The sequence below is a fragment of the Nothoprocta perdicaria genome, unplaced genomic scaffold (genome assembly GCF_003342845.1).
Source record: "Nothoprocta perdicaria isolate Ctin4 unplaced genomic scaffold, notPer1 scaffold_36, whole genome shotgun sequence".
Lineage (NCBI taxonomy): Eukaryota > Metazoa > Chordata > Aves > Tinamiformes > Tinamidae > Nothoprocta > Nothoprocta perdicaria.
Genome location: NW_020455599.1, coordinates 5,013,033 through 5,036,726, shown reverse-complemented (window position 1 = coordinate 5,036,726; position 23,694 = coordinate 5,013,033). Strand labels below are relative to the sequence as shown.

The 23,694-nt window shown below is 37.7% G+C and overlaps 1 protein-coding gene across 2 annotated transcripts in view; it reads right to left on the bottom strand.

Annotated features, from left to right (window-relative positions):
• The window catches only part of TMEM181 (transmembrane protein 181), a 35,175-nt gene that overhangs the window by 4,491 nt on the left and 6,990 nt on the right, over positions 1 to 23,694 (bottom strand). The window contains exons 1-15 of one of the 2 annotated variants that reach the window (XM_026044360.1): positions 20,060 to 20,353; positions 17,234 to 17,337; positions 12,525 to 12,580; positions 11,458 to 11,548; positions 10,773 to 10,891; positions 9,603 to 9,722; positions 7,595 to 7,675; positions 6,626 to 6,725; positions 5,752 to 5,882; positions 5,076 to 5,167; positions 3,885 to 3,942; positions 3,100 to 3,202; positions 2,940 to 2,991; positions 2,240 to 2,322; positions 1,233 to 1,322 (exon numbers count right to left, since the gene is read on the bottom strand). In XM_026044360.1, coding sequence (XP_025900145.1) covers positions 1,233 to 1,322; positions 2,240 to 2,322; positions 2,940 to 2,991; positions 3,100 to 3,202; positions 3,885 to 3,942; positions 5,076 to 5,167; positions 5,752 to 5,882; positions 6,626 to 6,725; positions 7,595 to 7,675; positions 9,603 to 9,722; positions 10,773 to 10,891; positions 11,458 to 11,548; positions 12,525 to 12,580; positions 17,234 to 17,327 — 1,270 coding nt within the window. In that variant the 5' untranslated portion in view covers positions 17,328 to 17,337; positions 20,060 to 20,353. Of the gene's footprint in view, positions 1 to 1,232; positions 1,323 to 2,239; positions 2,323 to 2,939; positions 2,992 to 3,099; positions 3,203 to 3,884; positions 3,943 to 5,075; positions 5,168 to 5,751; positions 5,883 to 6,625; positions 6,726 to 7,594; positions 7,676 to 9,602; positions 9,723 to 10,772; positions 10,892 to 11,457; positions 11,549 to 12,524; positions 12,581 to 17,233; positions 17,338 to 20,059; positions 20,354 to 23,694 lie in introns of those variants that run through there. The other variant, XM_026044359.1, reaches the window with a different exon arrangement.

Genomic DNA, 23,694 nt, shown 5'->3' with positions numbered 1-23,694 from the left:
AGCAACAGACTTGACAGCTGCCAAGAGGTTTGTGACCATGATCCAACATCCAAGCTAGATTTCTCTCCTTTAAACTCCTCACTTTTCATCCATAAAACAGTGGTGCTGTTCAGCATGAAGGAGACGGCTAATTCTCTCTGTATTTTCAGGCAGATGTGCTTCAGATATGCTTCAGTGAGCAAATTTCCGCCTGTATGTATTTTTTAATGCCTGTATCATTTCAACCTGCACTTCAAAATATGAAGTCAAGTATTCTTATTTGAGAAGTGCAGAGTTCATGATTCTTGTAATTATTTCTAAACTACAAAAACAATAGATCAAAGTTGTATGCAAGTTACTGACCAGCCAATTACTTTTCAGCTGAAGAAAGGAGTTGTACCTCAATGAAAACATGAAAGAAAGCACACACTGTCCACTGGAAGCTTATGACAATTCCCTTTGCCTTGCCATAAGACATTTACTCCTGGAATAATCTGTTGTGTAATTGTACACAACTGAATATGATATGATAAGTAATTTGACACAAATATCTTTTTTACTAGTTGCTTTGTGTTTTATTTCAGATTTTCTATGTACTAATGCATCTTTCAATCCAGCTACATTTTTTTTAATTTAACCTCATCCAGCTATTTGTCTCATCCTTCCTAATGGAAAAATAACATAATTCTGCAATAGTTTCATCCACCTCAATTTTAGAAAGCTTAAAGTAACCAGTTCAACAATACAGTGCCTTTCTCCTGCGTAATTCCCAGTATATTTCTGTCTGTCTCTCTCTCTCTCTGTGTGTCTCTCTCTCTCTCTCTCCCCCCTCCCCCCATATCAGAGATCTTCTCCACTGCCATTTCTCCACTTCTGTATTATCTCTCTTAGAGGCAAGTTTGTCAGTCAATACCAATAAATTAACTTTATTGTTAGTATGAGCGAAATACTGTTACTCATTAAGGGTTGTCCAAAAGCGAGTTCAAACGTCGCAGCCTTACATACAACCATCACCCTGACTGCAAGCTTGGTCTGAGGAGAGAGTAAGAATTCTCGTGTAGCTGAGCAGTTGTATGCGTGCTATGTGTCATCTTAAATATCCAACACTACGTTGCTCAGCAGCAGGGCACCTYGTCCTTTACGTTAATACAAATACACTGAAAGAGTAATAAGACAACCAAACTATGAGGATATTGCACACTATCTGCTGAAATGCCAGATCTTATCATGTGAGTGAGCTTGCCTAAACTTACCATATAGTGCATTCTTTGAAGGGGAATACACGAAGGCTAGTGTGTAGAGATAAAAGTTCAATAAACCATAAAATGATAAGAATTCTGCTGGTAATAAGTGTCAAGGATATTGCTCAACATAGCTCCATACATATTAACTTTTAAAACAAGACAAAAAACTTTTGAAGCAAGACATAAAACATAGATAAGTTGCCATGGCAAAGCCTGAGAACATGAATGGCTAAACAACATTGTATTTTCTAAACGGAACAGTAATTAATGAGGCCAATCTATTCTGAGGTAAAGCTCACACTGAAGACAAAGCTTTAATTTTATGGTAAGTACTGTCTGCTGAGATAAGATCTGCTCTTGCTAGAGTGCGTGTAAAATTAAACAGTTTTGTCTCAACTGCTGAAAGAAAGCTAAGCTAGTGAGAGCTTGTCTTTTTATGTGGTTTAAAAAAAGTACTTGATTGGCATAGCAGTTGAAAAGGAAGAAGAAAGCACTGTCTAGGGACCGAACTCTAAAGATGGATTTTTGCCTTCATTTTGGGAAAATCCTAAAGGTTTTACAAACGTATCTAAGCATATCGCTTTCAGTGATTTCTGAACTAAGAGCTTCTCAAGTATTTTGGTATTCATACCAAATAGGTATATTACAAATTGAATTCAGGCAGTAATCAAATAAAGAAATTACAGCCTGAATTCAWTTTGTAATAAAATAATGTTTTTCACTATAATTTGTTAAAATGATTTGAATGCAAGCACATGTAGGCTGTCGTTCCTTCAAAAAGATAACCAATTGCAGTTATGATGTCAGCACATTAGACTGAAACTGCCTCAGCTGATAATACTTAAGAAGAGCCAGTACAAAAGGACAACGTGAAATTCAATCAGAAGGAACTGGACTTCAAAAGTCCACGTAGAAAGCAAAGGTCTCAGTCCCTAGATGCACCATCTCTAATGATCATCTTTAAAAAAAAAAGTTAATAACACTCCTCACTGAGCAGTACCGCAACACAAGGATATAATTCTGATAATGAGTCGACAGCTCGGCAACAAAGTTGTCCTGTAGAACTTGGGCTCCAAAGCGTAGATAGAGTATGACAATGCTGTGGAAAACAATTAAAGACACAGTACACTTTAAACTGCAACACTGAAATAGAACTTTGATAGAGCATTATACAGGAAAACAATCATGTTAACATGGCATGTGATAACTCTTAATACACATTTGTTTTTATAGTTATAAATTATTACTTTTATTATTAAAAATCAGTAATCAACTGAGTGAAGGGAAAGAAACAGYTTACTTTTCTTGGATTTCAACCACAGCAGATAATCCAAGAGACAACAGCAATTTGAAATAACAGCTTGGGGAAAGCAAGACAAATGCTAACCATAATCCAGAATCCTTTTCTAAGCTTCTGGTAGGAAGCTTAGAAGGCTCCAAAGGAAATGAATAGTGCACAACCGACCACTCCGCAGTACAGAAAACACCACTGCTTAGTGAATGTTCCTAGAACTGGTCATGGATTTAATACAAATTAGCACTAAAAGCCTCAGAACTGATTCAAAAATTAAGAAGTGTGCACCATAACTCTCACACTAAAAAGCTATTTCTGACTTTCACTGACAGTTTTTTTTTTTTAATCAGCAAAATGTATATTCAAAGCCCTGAAAAGAAATACAAATTATGATCTGAGAAACATACTTTGAATGCTCTTACCTAATGACAAGCACTACAAAGGTTAACGCAGTCAGGAATTTTAACCTGAGATCTGAAAAAAGAATAAAATTAATCAGCCAGATSGCTTTTGAGAGTTTGCATCTATATCTCTAAGAAAGAAAAGCCTGTTTGAAGTAGAATCAAAGGAAATACTCCTTACCAACATAAGGCATGTTACGAAGTTCTGAACATGCCCTCACTATCAGGAACAAAAGGTAGAGAATGTATGTAGTTGCCACCACAAGGAAGAAGATTTTCATTCCCTATTAAAAGAATATTATTTTTTATTATTTAACAACTTTTGACCTATTCCTTCTTTCTTCATAATACCATGGCAGTGGAAATCATTATTTACCAAACACAATACGAAATTTTCTTCAGGGAAACTAAGTCCATGAAAAGGAACTAAGGATGGTTTTGGTTTTAGAGAAACAGGGAATGTGAGGAAAGGATGTTTAATAGCAAAGATCACTTTGGACACCGACTTCACAATGAACTGAATCTCAGCATTCATCTACAATACACGAACTGCATGAATCAGATCTTCAACAAGAAAAGCAGAAATTTACTGACAGAGGATCTTGGCAAGAATAAAAATCAACAAAACCACAAAACCAACTTATCAAGAAGCTTAACAAACTGTCTTTCAAATTCATTTGAATCCMTGACTATAGTTAAGCTGCCGAGTCTCCAGATGCCTGAGGTTATTGGAAGACCATTTATTGCTCTCACTGGGATRAAGCTCAGTAAGTCACACTTACTATGTGCAATGTAAAACAAAGCAGAAACATTTCCAGCATCCTCACCACAATAAGAGCATCTGGCCAGCACTGGTACAGTCTGGAATGAGCTTTGTATTTTAACAGAAGAACAAAACACTATTCTTCGTATCATCTTTGTATCTAACTGCATATAACATAACAGAGGAAATCATTTCTGACCTACCTGGAAATTACCTGTGTCAACCCTGTACTGGTATGTAGGATCGTGTACTTCATTAACACTAGAAAAGATTCAAAATGAAAAAGTGGTACTTAGAGCAATTCTAAAGGATAAGGTCAAAGAAGGAGGGGAGGAAAAAAAAAAAAAGTACTGGCCAGAAAACCCACTAAGAAAAAAGAAGTTTCATGTTATTCTAYGAAGTTTACAGCTAAAGGTTTTAGCTGTGTAAATTGGTGCAATACCATTAACTCCAACAGAGCTATGACAATGCTCTGTTGACATGACATCCTCCTCCTYCTCAAATCTCACTTTTCAAAGAAGACAAGAGGATTTGGGTTGTCAGCAGCATTCGTCTCCCTACTTACTTTTTCAGAAATTACATGATCTTACAAATTCCTACTAGCCTTTAGGATTCAGTGTTTAACGTTCATCCTTGGTGATAAGCATTATCCTTAAGCAAAAACTGCAGTACAAGCCCTTTCCTCGCACAAATTTTGCTGGTGGGGCATTAGCACCAGRATCTCCTGCAACTGCACTGGCTTTCAACGATGAACAGTGGCATGAAGAAGGTTAGGAGATTTGTCCCTTTGAAGAAATAAAATAAAAGGCAAAGAGTTGAGGCTAGCACTGTTTCAAAATCTACAAATGTACCAAAACTAAAGCAGTTTTCAGGGTGGAAAATACTGCCTCCTTTATGTTAACACATCAGGCAGCAAGAGGATAGAAAAAAGTAAAATAAAGCTATTGTCTTGAGGAGAAATAACATTTGGCTAAGCAGTATCAATGCAAACACACAGACTGAATGATTGAGAAAGTTTCTCAAAMTGTGTAATAATTAACTGCAGAGAAACTGCTGCTTGGAACACTAAAGGCTAACTGGGAGGGCTGGAGGGTGTATTATAGGGAACTAGAACATACTGATAAAATTGATGTTTTCTATCTCTCAATCTGATTTATAGAATTAGATATTACCTACTAATTACCTACCTAGTAGGTATTACTAAATCATTCATGAAGAATTCTGTTTGCAGGTCAGTCACAATTTGCAAAAGAGGCAAGAACTCAAGCACTATAACTACCACTCCTAAACTGCAACTAAAGTGTGAAGAGACACTTACTACTAATTGTAAAAAATGTTCTAATTCTCAAACGCTTTCAGCTCATAACCTTTGTAATATATTTTAAGCTACTTACGTTTGCCATATTCCTAATGTAACAGAAGCCAGCCACAATAGTCCAACAATTAAGAATTTGGGCAGATAGAAAGTCAAGCACTTCCTTTCTCCCTGTTAAGACAGCAGCAGAGCAGTTAAGGAATGAACCCACATTTGATATCTGGTTCGTTCTTGACACAGTGAAATACTATTTCCTTTGTTTCTTTTTTCAATTGACTAGAGACACGCCATCCATATTTTCAACTTGCAAAGACGGTTACAGAATACACGAGACTGTCCTCATTTGTGTTAAATTTAAGCTACAGTAGATTTCAGGCATTTTATTGATAARGTCTCGCCTATTTGATTGATACTGTAGCTACAGGACCATGCTCCAGAATTGCTATTTTTCTTATGCAATATTTTTAGYGTAATGGCACCTTTATTCTGTAGTATGTCTTGCAATAGCTGAGAGTGAACTGTCCATCTACCTCATTCAGCCATAGYAGCGCCACAACAATCTTTTCCACTATGGATCATTTTAATCCCAAAGCCTCATAAGTCATAGCGTATTTTGAGGACAGTGTGTCACCTTTTCTTTTTAATCAGATTTTAATTTTGCCACTTTTTGAGAAAACAAAAAMCAAAAAACMAACAAACAAAAAAAAAGGACCCTCTTCCCAGCAGATACTGGTTAGCTACTATTGCACCCCTACCTGCACTCTTATTCCGTGGTATACACAAAGCCAGAACAGCAGCAACGCACACAGGAACAGTGACTGGAATAGATCATCTAGCATTCCAGGAAACCAGCTGTTGACCAAAAAAGAAAGGGGGAAAAATGGATCTGTAACAAAATAAGAGAAATAGTTTAACAGGGGAGAAAAAAGCAATCTTTTCCATTATGAGGCAAAGCAAAATCTATCTTCAGAAAAAATAAATAACCAGGTATATTACACAAGTAAGCGAAATTGAAGTTTGCCCTATTTTAAAGCAATTTACAGAGGAAATGAGGCCTCCCGCAGCAATCCTCTGTGTTACAGAAACACTCTAAAATGGTTGCCAAGGTTTCTGGAAGAGCGCATGTTTTATCAGATCTTCTGCTAAACCACTGTTCATGGCTATGACCTAAAAAAGTTACCATAGCCTGACTCAAAATCAAATATTACTTTAATACTGCTAAACAGCACTAGAATTTGATGCTGTTTATAAAGTAATCTAAAAACAGTTTTGCCTTTTAACTAAAACATTAGCATCTGGAAAAAGAAGTCGAAAGTTTTATCAGGTAAATGCAGCAACTGCATCTACATGGCACTATGCAAAAGTTTCAGTATGGCTGCGACCACTTACTACACTCAGAGTTCCAAAGAAACAGAGTAGAAAGTTTCATCACTGCAAAGAGTGAAAAATTTGCCTAACATTGTGCCTTTGAATTTGCTTGTTGGGTTTTTTTTAAGTGGAGTTTTCTGAAGCCTTACGAACAACTGCTTATAAGTTGAAGGCCAAGTTGCCATAAAAATAAATAAATACATAAATAATAATAATAAACCTATAAAGGACCCTTCATAATAAATGCTTGGTTACAAGTACCATTGTAAAGTAGCAGGAGGGGAAGAAGGATAGACATCCATTTCTGTTCAATGCCCCAGTCTCTCATGGAAAACTTTCGCAGAGAATGTGCAAACAGACACTATAAARCAAACAAACAAAATTTACTTTATAAAGTAAAGAAAAGAGCCTTACTGATTTTAATCAGAATAAAGAAATACCATAGTACATTGCAAGCCCACTTCAAGAAGATTTTGGTGCTAAGGACACTGTAAAAAGGGAGCCATCTCTCTAAGCTTCTATTTCTGCTCCCATTTTGCTGACTTGCACCCATGTAAATTACTTTTTCTCTTGGGCAACTTCAAAAGGAAACTAGCTAGCTAGCTAGAAAAATACCATGCAAGTGTGAAGTGCTTTAGTTGCTTTATTCTGAAATTCTATTTTCCATAATGATTGTTTTCCCAAAACACTTCTTTTCCATGGGCAAAACAGTGTCAAAAGTGATAGATGGTCTTAATCACAGAGTAATTTAGATTGGAAGAGACTGCGGGAAGTTATCTGGCCAACACCAACGCAAAACTGTGCCAGATCTGAAGCTGGATCAAGGTTATATTCAACTAGATTTTCACCACCCTCAAAGACGGAGAGCCCCAAAACACTCAGGACAACCTCTTCCTATGTCTGAGCACCTGCACTGGAATTTATTTTCTAACCTCTAATCAGAATTTCCTTCATTTGAGCAAAATTCTGTGTGTTCAATTCAAAATCAAGAAATCAAAAAAACAAGCCTTCCTAATTTGTTCTGTTTTCCTAATGCCCTTCCTAATGCCCTAAGTTCCTTCCTATTACCCCAACAGCTGCAACAGGAGGTCCTGGATGAGCATTTTTAGAAACAATGTTTACACACATTCATTGATACCTGAATTCTATACTGCCTGRGGTTAAGTTTCTAAACACAACACTGAAGAAAAACATCATCAGCTGCCTAAACAGAAGGAAATAAAATCTTACCGTGACCATGAAAGTAAGAACTACAAAGACAAATCGGAACCAGATTTCCACCTGTGAAAAGTTTGGATTGTACGTCTTCCACTGCAAGAAAATTGGGGGGCGGGGGGGCGGGGGGGGTGTAAAAACATGAAAAATGTTAACTCCTTATGTCATACATATGCTGTTGAAACAATTCTTGAAGGTTACTAAAAGGTTTCCTTGCTTTTCAACATGCAATCAAATCCCATCACATCAAAGGGAACAGATGAAAACAAATTCTTAATCATTTTCCCCCAAGTTAAAGCTGCTTTTTTTTTTCTGAAAAATATGGGACTACCCAATGAAGAGAGAACTAAAGCACCGTAACAATTTTGCTTCTTTTTTTTCACCTTTCAATTTCACCCTGCAGTACTTAATGCTCTGTCTTGTGTTAAAGCACTTCTCAGAACAAAGAGACTGTTTTTCATTGATTTTCATCTCATGTTAATTCAAAGTCTGAATTCCAATATTTAACTAAATCCAGCATGTTCCTTTTTACTTCAAAGGTCAGATGCATAAATTGATTATGAAGAAGTTAACACGGTGCAGTCATATTTCCTGTAATGAGCACGTTTTCTTAAGGCTTGTTCTCTTGTTTAAAAAATGTGAAAATAAAAGTAAAGGAAAAACAAACTAATGACAAATGATTTCTTTCATAGGTGATGAAAGAAAAAGAAAAAAAAAAGCTCCTTTACTCCCCAGACTAATATGAGGTTGGAAATATTGATTTTTACATGTCAGTTTGCATAAATTCTCCTGTGTTTAYGGCTTAACATATATACTGCATGCTTCTCTCTTGAAACCACTTTTGAAATGTACAGGTCCTGGTACAAGATATGCTTGGACAAGAAACTTTACCCCGCTGTGTAATGAGTTCATTGACCTGTCCGCGKTTTTTAAGTTGTAAAGTTAAAAAAAAAATATAGAACATCCCTTTAGACACTAGCCAGTKTGTGATTTCAGCTGGGATCATTACACTGGGATCACTACTATTTGCTGYGGGCAACCAGGGCTTTGGATTTGGTACGTTTTGTTTCTACATGCAAGTCTACAATGTAATGTGATAAAGGGAATCACTAAAAGCTCCAACACTTCACCCTGCTTAAAATCTGGGACTAAGCAACGGGTTTGAAAGCTTTTTTTTTTTTTTTTTTTAATATAGATTTTTATTTATAATGTCTTCTATCATAAATATCAATAGACCTRGAGTTCACTTAGCATAACAAATACCATCTTTTTAATTACAGTAACATTCTTGCTAGTTGCTTTCTAGCTGCTCAGATACAGAATTCTACTTACAAGTGCAACATAACATAGTAACCCATATCATAGACTCAGGTTAATTCCATTTTCTCCTAATGCAAATGTTACTAAACTTCTTTATACATTTAGCACACGCTGACAAAACAAATAGTTTGTAAACACTGTTTAGTACTGTGAACTTAGTTATTTCATTAAGTAATGCCTGCTTATTTTGTCTGAATAAGCATTTTTTCTTCATATGCATAGTCTTTTTTTTTTTTTCCTCTCCTCTTTTTTTCCCCTCCATTTGCTTATCAGTTTGTTGTGTCTTTCCAGCTCATGCTTTTGGAAAATTTGGAGAAATGCTGCTAATTGAGACAGAGCTACCAAAATGGCATAAGAGGACACCATGCTTTGGAAAGCCAATGCTTGTATAAGCAAATGCCGAAAAGTGGATGTTCCAGCCTAGCTTGCCTATTAATTATTTAATTACCAGCAACTACACTAAAATTACCTACCCTAGCAAACAGCACTCCTAAGCTCTTCTGAAACAAAAGTCTCTCCCCACAGGTTTAGGCAAGCTGATCTTACTAACAGCAAATGCTACAATAGTTCTGACATTAGCACTGAAAGGAAATTTCATTGTGATGCATCGTTCTGTTTCCTTGCCAAAGTAACGTAACTTTTCATTTTTAGTACTAATAAAGCAGACTTATACAGCATTAGTTAATAAAATTTTTATACTTACTGTGAAAGTAATATTCTGGATAGTGTAAGTTAACTTATCTAGATCTTCAAAGTTTACAAATATGTTGTACTGAGTATAGTTCAGGTAGCCAAGGTGAGCAACGATGATTTCAGTACATTTCTGTGAACACACACAATGAAAAATAGCATGTAACGTCCTTCAATTTATTCCACAATACACACTGGTAGTTTAGACAGAAAAATAAGTGTTTTAAAATGGTCAGATATGGATGACACTTATTATCTGTCTCTCAGTCTTGTTATAAGTCAGAGCACTTGCTCAAGCAAGGCCTGTAGATAGAGTATTCCTTCAAAGCTATCAGACAAAGCAGAAGATACTGTCAAAGCAGTCAGCAGGATAAAGGTCAAACCAATAAATACAACTGATTTTTCACTAAAACGRGCAAAAGAAATTGTCTACAGCTCTGGGAAGGATCTGGACAACTCTACCAGTCAAATGCTAAATCACCAGAYGGTGAGATGGGACAATCTTATACTAATTATTTTTTAAGCTAGCATGAGGAAGGAGAAAACCCAAGCGTGTTAGTCTCTTGTTGCATATAATTAAACCTAAAGGGACATTGAGTTCTCTAATTGCTGTAGATTTTATACATGAAAAGTCCCAAATACTTGATTTATACTATATGCTTATCAGAAAAAAAACTTAAGCTATGCCTTCCTAAAAGATTTTAATCAAGTTTAACATTTTCAGTTAAAATTATACCAGAAATCAAATACTGTAAACATTTCCTCTCAGATAGAAAGRAAATTGGCTTTTTCAAAATCCATATTCTAGAGGGTTTCAGCCAGACTCTCTGCTACGTGCTGGGTGAGATCCCATCTCCCACTACAACACTTCTAATGTGTTTAACTGACTAAACAGCAAATACTGCATGGCTGGCAGGGAACCAGGCTAACAAGAAACAAGACGTAATGCACATGAGTCATGCAAAACAATAATAATAACAACAATAACAATAATAAATACATAGGTAATTAGATAGCTTGCTCAGGTTTACTAGCACAGTTTTTACCATAAATGAAACCCTACTCCAACTTTTCCATGAGACTTCCTTATCAGATACATGCTTCTCATTTATGATGTCATGTAACAGGCAYATCAAGTTTTATTAGAGTTCTGCASCAGAACTGTTCTTACAAAGGCACGTACCTGTGCACAGTTGAGCAATCTTGTCCGGTTGTGAACCTGATTATTAACAAACGGCGTGCTTCCATCCTTCACCACCCCCAGCACTTTGACTGCCATGGTCACGTTCTTCTTGAGGGATACTGCAATTGAAGAGAAAACATTTAGCTACTGCTACATGCACACGTAGCACATGCACACAGGAAATTGCAAACAGAGTTCAGAACACATAAAAGCCAAAAGATGACTCAAGTTATTCAGTTATACTTTCTAGAGTGGGAAAAAAATGATATCACGCTTCTTATTTATACATTCAGGCAGTAAGTCACAAATGCTTGGACTGAATCTTTAAAGATTACAATTTCCAATAAAATAATTCATACATACTTACAGTCATCTTATTGCATAATTAATATTACTTATAATCTACATATCTAATAGTTTCAAAAATGGAGGAACAGAGAGACGGATTTTCCACATGCCATTGTTTTCTCAGAAATAACGAACAACTTATCCCACAAACACGCCACCTCCAATTCTCAAGGTTAGTTCTGTCCATGCCTTTTCAGGGGGGCAGGAAATAGAGAGGGAGAGACTATTTCAGAAGAAAAACCTACAGCCATAAAACTACGCATCACATATCTGACATGCATGAAACTACAGACCTTGTGTGCATAACCAAGGYATTAGAGATAGGTGAAATTCTCACCATCATGCTGATCCAGCTCAACTATGCAGGTCAGCCACAGCTGCTGATTGTAAGTAGACAATGGTGGTGAACTTAAATTAAATGGTTTCAGCTGTAAAAAGAAAAACAACAAAAAGTTACTACCAGTTATTAGGCTGTATCATACATCTGGGCATATAATGATCAAAGGAATGTTACAGGTGCGTGTGTGAACTTTTTGGGAATAGATTTAACATGCTGCTGTGCTGACTGTATGAATAACATCCTATCTAATTTTAAATACTTTAATGAGAGAAGTAGTTTAAAAATGGCACTGAATTCAGAACGGGCATGAGTAAAGCACATAAAAGCAGCAGCAAAAAAGTAGAGATAAGAAAATCCTCAAAATAAGAAAAAAAATCTAGCACTCTACATGAAGAGTTAGATTTCTAGCCCTCMATCTGCTCCAATAGGTTTTCTAAAAATTCCACCTTAAGTTCACAAGTGTTGAGCATATCATTAACAGATAAAATCCACACGCAGGAATGACTTTTATTATTTTATATAAACCTAAGATTTTTTTTTAAATCCACCTAAGCTTTCAAGAAAATGAATGTGAGCTTTAGAAAGCTGCATCTCACTGCCTCCATCACTTGACACTGAACAATGAACAAGACAAAGAAATACTCCTTCCCAACTGGCAGAAAGGGAAATGAGAGGAAGGAGATTACCAGTTGTCACCAACAGCACTGCTTTTCCATTTCTGCTCTCAATTTCTCTTAGTAGGTCTTTAGAAGAACCTCCATCATGCATTCACTAGGGAATCCTATCATTCAGTGTTACTTTATCAGAAATTACTGTAAAGATGTGTCACCTAACTCAAAATTCCCTGCCTTCCCCACTAAGGCAACCTGCTCACAGGAGACTAGAAATTGCTGCGGTGTCATTCCTGAAATACATAGCAGTAATAAAAAAATCTAACTGCTTAAAMTATAAAATAATTTTGAAGTGGGGCTGATGGATGGAGGAGAGTAGAGAGATGTGTTCAACCATTGTCATAAAATAAGTAAAGCCATTCGKGTAATCCAACAATATATCTTAACTCTTACCTTCAGGCTGTTATTTAAGTCAGTTCTTGCTACAGAAGTTTCAATAACATTAGGACCTATACAATATAGTAATAGAAAAAAAAAAGAATATTGATGTATATTATTCATAAGCAACAATATAAACATGGTATTTCAAAAAATTGTACAAAATAGTTAGGAAGCATCCCTGGGAGGCACATAAGTAACAGCCCACTTCACCAATGCTTAGGCAGACAGGTCAGTCGCTCAGACATATAAATATCTTAATAATCTTGGCCTGATTCTTTTTCCCCACCTAATTTCCTTTAMGCATTTCTTAACCATAAGCTTTCTGAGCATGATTACATAGTTTACATAGGTATTTTTCTCAAGTTAAGGTCTGGATACACTGCAGGCATGAAAGTACTTGGCRAGAGAAAAAGTAGCTAAGTGTCAGTAACATTGCTGCAACAGCAGCCTGAAGCTCCACAAAGGGCTGGAAAATACACCTGAAAAAGCAGCCTAACAGAGTGCACTGAATTCCCAAGCCACCCCAAACAAACTGCTCCCATTCCCTGATGTACTAAGCTAATAACATTCATATTACCTCGCCTTTACTGCTGAGATGCTAGGGAAGAAACGTCCCTTTGTACTTGAGTGCATGACGTTGTCTCTTTTTTGTGCATCTAGCGCATACTTGTTTGTATAATCGCAACAACAGTACTTTGTGCTAAGTGCTGGATTTTGAATCATATTGGTCTCTTGAAGTAAAATTCCCTTTGTTTTGGTTTATGACAGTTCTCAGTTCTGAGTGGGCCCTCCTTTTCTACAGAAGTGTGCAGATGGTAGTGTGTGCAACATATCAATATAAACATGTGCACACACATCTCTATACATTCACATAAATAAATACAAATTGCATAAGAGTTCTATATTGAATTTCTCTTAAAATATATACTTCATTTAATCAATGGAGTTTCACATTCAGTTGTAGGAGACATTCAGTTCACTCAGACTTTTCACCCAACTGCTCCTCCAATCATTCTGGATCCAGTCACATGCACTTCACAGACATTAATCARCTGCATCAGTCCACTCCTATCCTGGCTCTAGCTCTGTATGCAATAACAGGGGAACCACAGAATCATAATTTATGTTGGAAGAGACTCTAGAGGTTACCTAGGCCAAAACCCTGCCCAAAACAGGCACTATTGGATCAAGCTGCTCATGCCCGTCAAGTCCCAAATACCTCCAAGGACAGAGATTCACACAATCTGCTCCAAGATGTAACCATTTTTATAGTGAAAAGTAAAACAAAATTAAAAATGTAATATCTAATTGGACTTTCCCATATTTCAACTTGCATTAATTGGCTCTTATCCTTAAAAAAAAAAAAAAAAAGTCTAGCTCCATCTTCCTTACACTCTCCAGTAAGGTAGTTGYAGGCAGCAATGAAGTCTCCCCTTTGCCTTCTTAGGCCTGCAAGAAGGCATGGTATTTGCGAGAAGACGTAAAGATACAACAGTATGCCTATGTATGTGCACAAACTAAGATTGTAAAAATTAAAGGAAAGGAACAGAAAAGATCTCTATCTACACACTGGGTGTGGAGGACCACAGAGGAGATATATAACAAGTTGGGACACAGGTAGGACATACATGTGTATATTTGGACCTAGAGGCTTCCCAGGCACAGATTTCCCCACCCAAAGGTTCTTGCCCCTTACTTATTTGGTCTGTCAACTTAATCGGAGTTATTAGCCCTCAAAACACACGCTGTTTCAGTCACAAATTTCTCATTAAAAATATGAAAGCAAATCAATTATTGATAAATAACATAGTCTAAGTTAATATGAAAAAACACTGGAAAGGAAGGGAGTTTATAAATGAGCAAYATAGACTCTTTATAGGCAGAAGTACTTTAGGTTAGCTGTCCTGASAGCTCCGAGCATGCAGTATTGCTTGGGAATCTACAAGCACTCTAATTACAATAGTGACCACCCATACTACTGACTTGAAATAGAAAAATCAAGTATTGACTATCACCTTTAGAACATCATATTAAAATTCWTTCCAACTTCACCACCAGCCACCTGCTACAAAGTCAACACTGAATTACTGATTTTTTTCAGTTCTCAAGGATGTACAAAACCGTCCAGTTTGTTGTTTGGAAAGCTGTATTTGTTTTAAAAAGCAGAGTGACATTTCAATTAGTGGTTACAGTTGATATATTATTATATTCCAGTAATTATATAACAAARAATGATCTTTTTTAGAGGTTTCTTTTCTCCCTTTTTTACTAGAAGTTATTAAAAAATACTGGAGTAGAATAGGGTCATAACCCCAGCTTTTAAAAGCAGCAAGCAAAAAATTCATGAGGTTCTAGGGCAGTTACAGTAATTGCAATTTTTTTTTTTTTTTTTTAACACAATGTATTAAAGCTTCTTAAAACAACAAACCAAAACGATGCTGTGGTCACATTATTAAGAAACAGTGATTAAGTAACATCGTTGTTTTCCCTTTAGTCTTGCCAAGTGAACAGAACCATACCTAACAGCAAAGAACCCCACTAAGTCAAGGAACTGAAAAATCATGCTCWTGTACAGAAAAGCTCAGTGTCCTGCATATTCTTTGGACTTGTCTCAAGATGCTCCCAAATGGCATGGACACATGGATCATAGGGAAAATAAAGGAATTGGAAAGAAACAGCTACCTCAGATTCAACCATCCTCTCTCAGATGAGAAGAGCTCTGTTAGGTCCCTAAACTGCAGCTGCTGATGCTGAGTATGAGGAATGGCATGTACAAGCAGCACAGCTGACATCTTTGCATTTACTTAGTGGGTTTGGTGAGTTTTACTCACTGCGCACCCTTGCATGAGTGAGCACTGTTTCGGGAGCACCTCTCTCCCTATTCACAGGAAGCTGTCAACAAAATCCACGAAGAGCATCACAGTTTATGCGTTCAGTGGTTCTCCTCCCAAGGTAAACATAATTCTTTTTAAAATAATTAAGCTGTAATAATGCACTAGATCCCTGCTCTGTCAGTAACCTGGCAAGCAGAGGACCAGAATCCCACAGCAGTGGCAGTTTCTGAAGGGAACTGTGCTCGGCACATCCAAGTCTCCTACCACTGCAGCATCACCTCAGTGCACGGGCACACACAGTGCTCTCTTTCAAGGGTTTCTACTCATTAGGAAGAAAATACTCAGCTTTATCTTCCAGGAACACTGCTCTCTGCCCCATCATAAATTACTATAGTTTTTGGCACGTTCTTGCAGCTGTGAATACACAAGAATCATATATAAACACAGCACTGCAACTATGACTCACTTTTTAAGCCAAATAGGAAATGACACTAAATTTAGTCTTTCCAGCTTTATACTTAATCATTCATTTAAGATGTGATTTTATAAATGTGTTTATGTTGTATCTTAGGGGTCAAATAATACCCTTCAGCATCAAGTCACAAGCCACAAGGAACATCACCATTTTATTTTCATGAACTGGAAAGCAGTCTATGTGGGATTTAGGCTTCTACTGTAAGTCAAATAGCAGCAAAAAAAGGTCCTACTTAGCAGACAGATTTTATTATTTAATGCTATTATGAAGAGCATCCTGCCTATGAAGCATGGAGGGACAACAGCTGTCTCAAACTAACCATCCCTTCTTCCCCAGGCAGGCAGGAGCAGCTGAGTCACAAGGATCCATGGGCCACCTCACTCTAAGAGGGACAGGCACGTAAGGATGGGTAGAAGAGAGACCATCAGGGYAGGATATCTAGCTGAGAGTAGGAAGCCTCCACATCACCCAGATATACATATATATATTACCTATCTATGTCCCATTTACTTGGCTTAGAAAGGCAGGATGGGGTACAGGTAGCAACAACTTTACGAACCAACCCTCAAGAGAAGTGTCAAGGAGCCAATACAAGAGAAAATCCTGGTCAAGGGAAAAATAATTAGTAAATTTGGGGGAGTTTATAAAGTCTTAAAAATATGTTTAAGTAGGGGAAGAAAGGGTTGCTTAACGAGCATGATCATTCTCTGCCTGCTCACATTACTTCTATGAAGACAAAGCTGCCCTGAGGCACCAGGCAGCTGTCTAGTAAAATGAAACTGCTGACTTCCTTTTCAAGTACCTCTTGGACCTGAAAAGACTGCCTGCTGTGAAACACAGCAGGCTCATCTCCAGGATAAGTATCCAGTCACTAATAGTGCTCAGTTTTCCATGTTATTTTGTGACTCTCACAGAAGCCTTCAAAACTGAAGAACTAATTTCATGCATGTTCAACAACAGAAATTCCTATTTTTACATTACTGAAATGTTTTATATTTCTGCGGCACTTATCATTCAACATTTATAAGGCTTTACAAACAATCATCAACTTCCTAAGAGTAGATCAATATTAGCAGCATTATTTTACAGATGGACATACAAGTAAGAAAATTAATGCAGCAGTCTCAGGGAAAATTATATTAAAATGAAGCTTACTTTTTCCTTTTTATTTTAGCTCCTGTCCCCTGCAAAGCAAGGCAGGCCAGAAAACCTACCAAAGCTGTGTAGGCAGCATTTCTCTGAAAGAATGAGACAGAAGAAACAGTCGCCCCTCCCTGTAAATCCTAAATGCTGATTTACAGCAAAAGCTCCTCAGACATCTCAGGGGCACTAAGCTCATTAGTATCTTAACACCAACACATTTAGACAAAGTAAACAAAAACTTAATATTTTAAAGACAACAGCATCCTTACCTGCTATTCCTATGAAGACTGTCAAACCAAAGCAAACAAAAAATACTACAAAGACCAGGACAAAATGCCGCTTGGACAGGGTATATAACCGCATGGGTGCCAGCCTACAGGAAACAAAAGAAAGCAGAGTGAGTTGCAAGTCTCATTTCCAGAGGAAAATCAAAACAGTGTCTTTGATAACATGTAGCAACAACAAGATCTGACAGTAATACTGTTTTATACACAAYTGTAATTTACAGACAATGTAATAACAATTACTTAGGCTAAGAATACATAAGTATGCACACATGCACCTCCAAATGCACAGATTTTGCACATTCATTTTTATGATAGTTTTCTCTTATTCTAAGACTTAAGCGAGAGGAAACACTTTCTAAATCAGAGAAATAAGAAAAATTGATTTATTTTTAATTCCTATGTCAGCAATTTAGGTTTCTGAGATACCGTGTCTGTTACGGCAACAATTTAAGCTAAAGGGATTGTCAACACTGCAATAACTCAGTTACCTGCGCTTGATCTTAGTACCCTAAAGTCAAACTTCATCCTTGTAGGAACTTGCCCTAGAGGAACGACCAGGGAGTAGAACAGAGCTTCAGACCGGCTACTCTTGCAAGCTCAGGCTCTGAACTCATGGCTGAGCTTGTTCACAGCTTGGGAAACAGAAACTTGAACTGAAGTTTATCACTAGCCACTTAAATGGAAAAACATATAAAGCAATGAATTCTCCTCGCCAATCAGTTGGTGTACAAATACAGTCCACCTTCCACTAACATTGGGCTAAAGACAAAATAAAAAAGTATTGAAATAACTGACTGCATTCTCTTGGAAATAGGGAACTTCCAGCCCTGTTAGCGTAAGGGAAATATGACCCAAAAAGATACTGTTTATCATATCCCTTCTCTATCACCTTCTTCCTTAAAGGAACAGTTAAAAAAAGCACACAGACAAACCTCATGTTTCAAAATACATCTAGCACTTAGCTTTGATTTAAGTCAGAAATCCTTCAGTATAAATTTASTTTTCTATTGCTGTATTAGTGGGTACAATTATTAGAAAGCCATGCTGTTTATACAGTAAATCTGTATGTTTGGGGTATGGTGGTGGTATTTTCTAATAAAACTGTATGAATAACACACAAATGCACAATCATCGAAAGAAATTGCTCTACATTGACCACATTAAGGGTGGGGGCAGCCTTTCCATGAGTGCACCTCACAGCCTGTGAGGACCCAGCAAATCTGCTAAATAGATCTTAGAAGCAAGGGAAGTAACTCACACTACAAGATTAAATAATCATCTCAGTTTTAAGCAATTGAACTCTCTACAAACAAATCACTACTGAAATAATGATATTAATTCTTTACAGTAAAGTTTGACATATCCTAATCTTAATTTGGTGATGGGGAAAAGGGAAAAAACAGAGCAGGAAGAACTGCAAGTAAGTAACCGTACACATTGCAAGTTTGCACAGCCTGGCTTTACAGGACTCTTTGAGATAGCACCTGCAAACACAGTTCAACTTTCCTCCACATGCCATTATGCTGAGGAAAAAAAGAAAAAAAAAAAAAGAAAAAAAAAAAGAAAACAACCAACCCACAAAAGTGTTAGAAGGCAGAATAGTTGATCAAACAGGGGGGAAAAAAAGGATACATTACACATGAAATTATCACAAACATGAACAGCACAGAATATATTCTGACCTCAGCTGAATCACATGGATGTTTCACAGGTAAATATGATTTTAAGTGGACTTTGAAAAATTCCAAGTAATGAGCATTTCAGACTAGGCCATGTTTGCACAATTTTTGCAGCGATTTAGTTACACCACACTGGTTAAACCAATATTTAACACTGCAGTCTTGATGCATTTAAACCACTTCAAAGCTACTTTATCTCCATAGGATAATGTCCTTTTTTAATACTATCTGCAGTGCTCCAAGGACTCCTTCAGTTCTATAAAGGATCTGATATTTTCTACCCAAGAATCTCATTCATGAGATATTGTCTCAATTTATACAAATACTAATCTTAACAAGTAAACACTTAGTATACAAAAATGCTGATATATCCAAATTAAATGCAAGGGTTCAAGTGGACACCAACCCACTCATGGTTCATGGGAGAGCACCCGCTGAAAACTACCCAGCATGCACAAGAGCTGAAAACTGGAAAAGCATCGTGTACAGAAGGGGAAATATAACATAAGCTTGCACTGCTCTTACAGCTTATATCTGAGCACCCACTTGGCAGCTACAATCTGCTGCAGGGTATTTTTGATTTGCAGTGCACATTCTGTGTTCCCCTTTCCACATGCTTCCTAATCCACCTTTCTGCAAGATGTTTCCAAATGCATGGAGTGAAGTTGCCCCATGTSCCCTGTACTTGCAGGGAAGGGCACAGAGCTCACTTCAGAAGCGCTTCACTTGGCGGCGAGAGGCACCTCGCAGGCCGCAGCACAGAYGCGCTCGCAGGCTCTCCGGGAGACACACGCCACACACTGGCTCTTTCTTCACTCTAAACCATCTCTGGACAGCACAACACCTGACAGTCAAAACGCTCAGTGCCTGTATGAATTTGGCCGTGGCAGGTAAGAACAGTCATGCTGGTAATTCCCCAGGAGAGGAATCTATCCAGAAGAGGGACATATTGATCTCCTCTCTTCTCTTACACTGATATTCCTGAAGTCTTAGTTAAGGCACTGACTATACAAATGTGCTATTCTACAGGCCAACAAAGCAAACACGGATCTGTCCAGAAGAATTCAAAGCAAAAGAACAGAGTGAGGAGAAAACAGGTGAAACAGCATATACTGGGCACAGAACATACCTTGAGAGAGTTCAGCTATGACATTTACAAGACTAGATGAATGTAGATGCTGAAGAGCAGTCACAGGATTTGTTCAGAGATGAATATAGGCAATTAAAACACCTCCAACTTGGCCCTCATCTTTCTTGGGTTGTTTTATCAGAAGCTATCACAGTTTGGTTTGTATCTGTATTACCAGCACTCAAAAATTTTATCACAAATCACAAAGTCTAAGGTTGAGCAGGAGGGTCTTTAGACWTCTAGTTCTTGGGATTTTATAACTGAACAATTTCAGCTCTCAAACAGAAAAAAAAAATCCATTCATTTCTGGCCATTCAAGTTTGCAAATGTAAAATTCTACACATAAAACAATCAGTCACAAAATAACTGAAACACAGAAGACAAACTATTTACATTTCTTCACTTCTCACAACTGAGTGCAATGTTTGAGGAGAATGAATACACCAAAGTAAACATACCAAGATATAAAAAAATACCTCCTGAAAAGGTTGTATCTACTAGCAGGGTAGAGTTTGGAAAGAAAGGCAAGAAGAAAACTAGGATTAAGTGTTCAGGCTGAAAAAAAATGATAGAAGTAATCTAGGAAGAGAAATAAATGTTATAAGCCAGACTCCCAGAACATTTTAAAGGGGGGATGTCAGACAATGTAAAACTCATTCATAAATATTAACCTCTGCTGGATCTGATAAAAGTCCTGCAGCTGTTGAGTAAATTTCTGTGTGATCAGCGAAATTAAGGGCAGTGCTTCATACTCCGAACTGGTTTGTAACACGCGACCGGCCAGCAGAGCAGTACTGCACAGTATCTGCAGATAGAGCAGGTTGCGTGGCCCTACTGGTCAGGGGTCTCAGAAATGCTCCCTAACACTGCACCAAAGTGCAAGCTCTAGAAAGCACTAACCTAAGGGAGGAATGTTTTCAGRAATCTTCCACATTTTGGAAAGAGACAGCTCTAATTGCGCTCCTGATTTCACAGTAAAGTATCGTGCAAGGGCAGCAGCTTGAATAGCTTAGGAAAGTATTTTAAATGAAGCGTTCCCTACAAATTTGAAGCGGGGAACAACAGCTCATCTTTGTAACCTACCCACTTGACTGACACGTACAAACTATRCTTCAAAAGTGTTATAAGTTATTCTCTTTTAGCTACAGGAACCTTACACCTTARTATGATTCTCTTACCACTTTGAACTGTATTTTCATTAATGACTAGCAAAAGTTACAAGTATCTAAGATTCCTACAGGTCCACAGCAACTTAATGAGGAACTGAAACCAACAGAAACACACTGGGAACTACCATATTATGCCACAGAAATACAGAATTGACAGAGAATATAACTTCACAGTCAAGCAATATTAAATTAACTTCCTTCCAATGKAAGGAAGAGCACTGGAAAAACTTGGCAAGCCACATATCTCAGAAATAAACCTGTTTGCATTGGTATAAACATAATGAGTTGTCTAGCTTGGCTGTGACACTGCAGGTATATTGACTGTTATGGGCAACTTTTGCACTTTGGGAGCACTTTCTAAACATTCACATGAGCAATCAGTCTTCAGCCATCTCTTGAATCATTTGCTATGAACCTACTGGCTTCAAATTAAGCAATCAGACAGTGCTTTTACCCAAACACTATTAAACATCAAAGACTTAATTCACAAAAAGTTGATAGCAGCAATCCAGAAGTTTACACCACAGCATTTACAACAACACTAAAACAATATTTTAGTGCTGTTGTAACTCTCAGAGTTACTGTGTAAAAATACCTCCCGCTTTTAAATCATGACAATCATATAACTGTTTTGGTTAAGAGCAAATGTAAGAATGCAACAAAATCTTAACTATGGTTATAAGAGCAAACAATAATTAATTCATTACTATCCAGTACTATATTTTTCATTGCATCTCCATGCACTAAAAATATATCCTTGGGTTATTAGTGTCTTATTTCAACTTATCACTGGCACATTAAATGATCTTCTCATATGCTCACTGTTTAGCATCTGTCTTTTGGAAATATTTTATATTAATTTATGAATATCTATAAGGTGATGATTTTTCAGTAACAGCCAGTTTTACATCTGAAAGGACAAATAAAAACGAGAAATGTGAAAGGTTTTTATAGGAAAGGCAAAGGACCCTCGATCTGGAAGCACTTGTTCAAATAGGTTAAAAAAAAAAAAAAAAATAGTAGTTTTATCCATCCTCTCTAATCAGCCCATATGGCCGAGCCTGTCTGAAGCACAAGACTAGCCAAGCAAGTGCTAGCAGATTTCTCAGGCAGGCTTAGCAATCTGTACCAAATTTTATCTTGACTCAGGCAGATCTAATTATGTTATAAATAAAATGAGTATGTTTAACATGCACTGCAAAGAAGCAGAAAGTGCAGAGATACAAATGGTGAAATATTACACATCTCATACAGCAGTCAGGTTATTTTAAAAAAATCAAACTGTACACAACACAGTCTGTGTTAGCATGAACTATGGAAACAAATGCTCACAGACACTCAAAAGTTTATCTAACTGCAGCCTTTCWGGAGCTATTCACATGTGAGATTTAAAACCAGGTTTACCTTCATTCTTTGACTAAAGTCTTGACTCAAACTGTTAAGTAAAGTATTTGTCTCAGGCTATTCCTCATCTTCAAACCATTTCCCTTGTTTGCACAACAGCCGGTACTATTGCCCTCTCAGGAAACACAAATGCTTTTACAAAACACTTTTCACTTAAGAATCTGACTTTACAGATGGAGAGGCTGTGAGGCAAGCAGGATTAAGCAGTAGGTAGCCAGCGGCTGCTATCAAAAATAACTCACCCGTCTTTATGCTCTGTAGCTTTTTTCTCTGACTACTAGCCCATATATTTCRCTCCAATTTGATTTAAGCTTTTACATGTGCTATCTACCTGCACACACTGCACATTCTCACCGCTCAGATTGCTTTGGTAACCCTCAGCAGACCTTGATTCCTTCCTGCAGATGCATTCTGCTGTGGTTAACAAAGAAGGAAGCATACAATTACATGAGGAGATACATACAACTGATATTAAAAACCCACGCACCACTGTTATATCACAACAGACAGCTAACCATGTCTACACTACACAGCTCAAAGGGCTTTTTTTTTTTGAATGACTTCTTTAAATGAGGTTTTAAAGAATTAGTCACAATTGTTTCTCTATCCATGCAGACAGGCATCTGGGAAAAGAAGTTCGCTTGTCTTTTTTTCTTAACTTTTTTACAGCCTCTGAGTAGAAATACAGATTCTTATTCACCAAGATAGACAGAAACTCAGCATTCTCCCAAGCAGTGGATCATCACTCTCACAGCTTTCCAACTTGCAGACCAGAACCTCGTGAAAACTCCTTCCAGCCCCCAGCGACCCCACTTCCCAGAGGAGAGCCCGAAGGCGCACTCAGCACTGCCATCTCCCTGCCTTCAAGGGGGCAAAACCGCCGAGCAGCCCCGACGCGGCACGCGAGGGCTCCGCCTGTCCCTCCCCGAGAGCAAACGCCTCCCGTTGCTCTCCCGCGGCAGCGTGCGCCCCGCCCCAACGGCCGAGCCCCGCAACGGCCGCGCGCCCAACGGCCGAGCCCCCCAACGGCCGCCGGGAGGGCGCCGGGCGCGCGCGGCGACC